The following is a 5845-nucleotide window of genomic DNA, read 5'->3' on the forward strand; positions in this document are numbered from 1 at the left end:
GAATCATTTCTTTTACCGCCGAAGTATGGCTTACGCGCCCGTGATCGCGTCTCTTCTTCTGACTTAGCTATTGTCGGATGACAACATTGACCAGACAACAACTACCAATCGTCCATGTTTCAGCTGGCAGTCTATCATGAAGGCGGGACATAGGAACTTTTGAGAGCCGGAGCTAATTTGACGCTCTTTCAGGACGCCGTATTACCAAGCTTCGACGAGCAACTCGTCTTTTTTCAAATACATGGGTGAATCGAGTCGACTAGACTATTTTATTTGGCTATACTTAAAAGTTTAGGCATAACAGGTTATCAAATTCATGTTTTATTAACTCAGCGCCGTTATATCTAAACTACAAATTTGTATATACAATCGAAGTATTTAATTCACAAACGCTAGAAATAAATAAATAAAAAACAATATTCAAATCTCTTAGAAGCATACAGCGTTATGGGTGAAATTTGTATCTATTTGTATATAAAATCTTTTCTAGCCCCATGTCAATCGTTGCGAAGTCTAAACCGGAGATTTTTGTACATTTTTTATTTAACTTTGATTGATTCCGTTGAATTAGAACAAAAACCATTATTTCAATGTCAGCGCCACCTATGTATCGAACTGAAATTGTACTTTCCAATAAAAATTTAGTGTGTATAAGAGTTATTTTTTAACCTAATTCGAATCATTTTAATCTTGAACAGTTTGAAATGTTTTAAATATCTCTTATTTGAATTTTACATTTTGGAACAGATCACTTATACAACAGCGCTTTGATTTTCTTAAAGGTCGATGAGCCACCTTTGGGTGTAATTCGTGCCGATGGGGCTAAATTCGGTTTGTTTTGATACGCGATTTGACGTTTGCATTAGTTTCGTCGCCTCCACCAGGGCTGCCAAGTATACAGATTTTTCTGTATTATACAGATTTTTTGACGACGATACAGAAATGATACAGAATACAGAATTCATACAGAATTTTGATTTTTAATACAAATTTGTACAGAGTTTTAGCAATCGATTTTTTTTATTCTTGCTTATCTTCCGTCGATCTGGTTCCGCCACTGGTGGAAGTGACTTCACCCAGGACCCTAACTTACCACCCGTTGTTCAACGGACCGGCGCCAACGGCTTTACTTCCTCATGCGATGGAATGCGTGATCCCAGAGATTTTTCGCCTCAGAAAATCTCCCGGTGTCGGCTAGGACTAAACCTAGACCAGTTGGGTTGGTTGTGGGTGGATCACGTCACCCCACAACCATCGACACCTATGTCGGCGTTGGGATTCTAACCCAGGCGTCGAGCGTGGTTGTTCGAGTTCTGCTGGGCGTTACTAAGTGGGAAATTCCTTTTGTTTGATTTCTTCTGGACATTCGACATTTGGCTAAGCGGGAAAGCTTTGGAACAAAAATACCGGATTCTATTGCCTTTCTAGCAAAAAAAATAAAACACGGTTATAGACCTGAGTTTTCTTTCAGGAATTTTACCCAACCTTTTTACGGTTTCAGGTGAAGTTTAAGGTTGGATGCCAAGCCCAGTTACCCCAAACCAGAGCACTTGTAGGCACACGAACAAAATACAGAAAAATACAGATTTTTTTACGGGTGCATACAGATTTTTCAAAATAAAATCTGGCAGCTCTGGCCTCCACTTCAAAAGAATCGTGCGGACTGCGGAGTTTGTCGGAATATTTTTCACCAAAACCGTAAAAACTATCTCATTGAGGTTCATTCGTTCATGTATTTTGTCCGACTTGTTTTAATTTCGCTCAAAGCTAGATCATACTAATCTGCCAAGATGCCGCGAATAATGATAAAGGGTGGTGTTTGGCGAAACACGGAGGTAAGTGAAAACTTGGCACCTTAAAATGGAAGTTTTTCTTTATTGATTTCGTCGTTTTTTTCCATAGGATGAAATCCTAAAGGCGGCTGTTATGAAATATGGCAAAAATCAGTGGTCACGAATTGCATCGCTGCTACACCGTAAGTCGGCAAAGCAGTGCAAAGCCCGCTGGTATGAGTGGCTGGATCCGAGCATCAAGAAAACCGAATGGTCCCGCGAGGAGGATGAAAAGTTGTTGCATTTGGCTAAGCTGATGCCAACGCAATGGCGTACTATAGCGCCGATTATTGGACGAACCGCGGCTCAGTGCTTGGAGCGGTACGAGTATCTGCTGGATCAAGCCCAGCGAAAGGAGGAAGGAGAAGATGGAGGAATGGATGATCCACGAAAGCTTAAGCCGGGGGAAATTGATCCAAACCCCGAAACGAAGCCGGCACGGCCTGATCCGAAAGATATGGACGAGGACGAGTTGGAGATGCTGTCCGAAGCTAGGGCACGTCTGGCGAATACGCAGGGTAAAAAGGCCAAGAGAAAAGCTCGCGAGAAACAGCTGGAGGAGGCTAGACGTTTGGCCGCTTTGCAGAAACGGCGAGAGCTGCGGGCAGCCGGTATTGGACTAGGCAACAGAAAGCGCAAAATTAAAGGGATTGATTATAATTCTGAAATCCCGTTCGAAAAAGCACCCGCTCCGGGATTTTACGATACTTCCGAAGAATATGTGGTTCCGATTGCGGCGGATTTCTCAAGCCTTCGTCAGCAAAATTTAGATGGAGAGTTGCGAACCGAGAAAGAGGCTCGTGAACGAAAAAAGGACAAGGAAAAAATTAAGCAGAAGAAGGAAAATGACATTCCGCTTGCGATGTTGCAAAATCAGGAACCTGCTAAGAAGCGATCGAAGTTGGTTCTACCAGAACCTCAAATCTCCGATCAGGAGTTGCAGCAGGTGGTCAAATTAGGACGCGCCAGCGAAATAGCGAAAGAAGTTGCTTCCGAATCCGGTGTGGAAACGACGGACGCTCTGCTGGCTGATTACAGTATAACACCACAGGTGGCAATGACACCCCGAACTCCAGCACCGGTTACTGATCGAATTCTACAGGAAGCTCAAAACATGATGGCTCTCACTCATGTGGATACTCCACTAAAGGGAGGTGCCAACACACCGCTCATCCAGTCCGATTTCTCTGGAGCACTTCCACAGAGTCAAATCATAGCCACACCAAACACGGTGCTGGCGACACCTTTCCGTTCCGTTCGTGGTCCGGATGGAGCGGCAACACCCCAGTCTAGTGGATTTCTGACGCCAGCATCCGGTGCTCTTATACCACTTGGAGCTACTCCGGCAGGACAACCGGGAGCGACCCCGAACTTCGTTCGCGATAAACTCAACATAAACACGGAGGAATCGTTGGCCGTCACGGAGACTCCTGCAACCTACAAAAATTATCAAAAACAGTTGAAATCATCTTTAAAGGAGGGTCTGGCGTCTCTTCCGACACCGCGAAATGATTACGAAATTGTGGTTCCGGAGCACGAAAATGATGCAGGAATGTATGACGGTACCAATGGAGAAAGCATGGTAGCCGATCAGGCCGATGTTGACGCACAGAAGAGACAGGATTTGCAGGCCCGAGAGGCGAAGGAGTTGTCGCTGCGGTCTCAGGTTAGCAATTCGTGATTAAATTGTTGGTTTGTGAGTAATGTTTTTTTTTTATAATTTTAGGTTATTCAACGCGAACTGCCCCGTCCCTTGGACATCAATATGACTGTACTGCGACCACCTAATGAAATGCATGGTTTGACTGAGCTGCAGCGTGCCGAAGAACTGGTTAAGCAAGAGATGGTGAAAATGCTCAACTACGATGCGATTCGTAATCCGATCGTCAATCCGCAGGCTCCGCCTGTTAAGAAAAACCCGCTGGCTCAGCATCTCGCTTATCTGGAGCAACATCCGTACGAGGATGTTGCTGAGAATGATTTGGAGCAGGCGAAAGAACTGTTGCGAGAAGAGATGGGCGTGGTTAAGGCTGGGATGGCTCATGGAGATCTATCGCTTGAAAGTTACACCCAAGTTTGGCAGGAGTGCTTGTCGCAGGTGCTCTATTTGCCAAGTCAGAATCGTTATACCAGAGCTAATCTTGCCAGTAAAAAGGACAGAATTGAATCCGCTGAAAAGCGACTAGAAATCAACCGGAAGCACATGGCGAAGGAAGCGAAGCGTTGCGGTAAAATAGAAAAGAAGCTGAAGATTCTAACTGGAGGATACCAGGCTAGAGCACAGGCACTGATCAAGCAGTTCCAGGATACGAACGAGCAAATCGAACAAAACAATCTGGCTTTGTCCACTTTTAAGTTTTTGGCATCCCAGGAAGACCTAGCGATTCCGAAACGAATGGAATCACTCACGGATGATGTGATGAGACAGACCGAGCGGGAGAAGTCATTGCAGAAGCGGTACGCTCAGTTGCTGGATGAGTTCAGGGAGCTGGCAAGGGATGACCGCCAGAGGCCGGTTTCGTTGAATCATGCTCCAAGGGTGGAGGTTTCGCAGCGAAACGGTCGACCGGAACCGGAGCCAGTCGAGGAACAGATTGAGGTGCCGAGACCGGTTAATCAACAACCGATAGAAGAGCCGCAGCAACAGCAGCAGCAAGATCCGGCAGAGCCAGACGTCGATGATGCCATGGACTGTCAGGAAGATGACGAGGAACGGGGAGAATAAGGAAGGTAGTTATTGTGATTATTTGTTCTGATCAATTGCATTATTTACCGCTGATAAGTCAATAATGAACTATATAATCAATAATATATTAGTCAATCATGAAGTTGGATTCGTTATTGCTGCTTCATGGCTGCAGCTAGCGGTACAGAAAAAAATTCAAAAGCTAATTTACAACGTTCTAAAATCTAAGTCTACCTAAGTATAATTTTCAGCTTTGTTTCGAGAAAAATTGTTCGCAGTTCTGACGGTTATTCAAGCTCAAGCGAGAATACAAATCTGTCACAACAGAATGTGTTCGCCATCGTTAGATCGACCCAATTCAAATGACCCTTCTATGGGTTCCTTAAATACTTATGTGGCTAATAAAACGGTCAAATTTATACTGAACTTAAAACAGTACCGTTGAGATATAGCGTTAAATTATCCGAAAATCTTTGGTAGTCTAGACAGACATTTCCATACAAATTTAAGATAATACAGAAACAGTTGATGATTGATTATAACATTCTGTTTAAAAGTATGAAAGCTAACAGAATTTGAAATCAGTCCCTCTCTACGCTGCATACTCATTCTTTCTGCTAATCTTTTGTTTAACTCTGCCTCTGACGATTCTCTTTAGTTTCAGTTTAGCCTGTACGATTAGACTCAAATTATTGAGAACAAACACATTCCATGATGTGCAGTTCTACAAGACCGCACGCAACAGGCAGAACCGAGGAAATGGAACTTCATGTCTTTCGCACGATGGATCTGCCAAAGGCTCTAAACTTCATGGGGTACCTCTAGGACAGTGTGGCAAAGAGAGAATTGTTTACTCCAAAACCAGAACAACAGTTTCTCCAACGTGCATGTCGTGTATGCATTTGCAACGTCACCGGTAGCACCGTAGAACTGATATGGGAACTGTGGAACGTAGTAGGTTGGCAGGTTGCGAAAGTAGTTACGTTCCGAGGCTCCCTCAGGGAGTGGACATCAATATTCTTGGTCTAGCCATCGCAGACGGCAAGTTGATCTATTGCAGCAAACAGGCAAAACCTAGGACTGCAATTCTGTTGGACTGAAATATTAAGTTTGTTTCCATTACAGAATTTATCTAACGGGATTTAGTTGCCATAGCGTTAGAAGGCCCAATGTCTAATGACAGGAGAAGGCAGTTACCTCCGCCCATTTCTCGGAGGACGTGGACGAAATACTGTGATCCGAAGTGTCAGCGCTTGTGCGGTTTTCCCGAGCCATCAATGAACTACCTATCATCGGCTGTGATGCCAACGCTCACCACACAGTCTGG

At 44.3% G+C, this 5845-nt stretch overlaps 1 protein-coding gene across 1 annotated transcript; it reads left to right on the forward strand.

Annotated features, from left to right (window-relative positions):
• Window positions 1-1643: 1643 nt before the first annotated feature.
• On the forward strand, window positions 1644-4967 carry LOC129727215 (cell division cycle 5-like protein). Its single transcript, XM_055684798.1, has 3 exons — window positions 1644-1835; window positions 1903-3498; window positions 3559-4967. The coding sequence occupies exons 1-3, from the start codon at window positions 1791-1793 to the stop codon at window positions 4555-4557; spliced, it is 2640 nt and encodes an 879-aa protein (XP_055540773.1). The 5' UTR covers window positions 1644-1790; the 3' UTR covers window positions 4558-4967.
• Window positions 4968-5845: the final 878 nt, after the last annotated feature.

The sequence above is a fragment of the Wyeomyia smithii genome, chromosome 3, assembly GCF_029784165.1.
Source record: "Wyeomyia smithii strain HCP4-BCI-WySm-NY-G18 chromosome 3, ASM2978416v1, whole genome shotgun sequence".
NCBI classification, from domain to species: Eukaryota; Metazoa; Arthropoda; class Insecta; order Diptera; family Culicidae; genus Wyeomyia; species Wyeomyia smithii.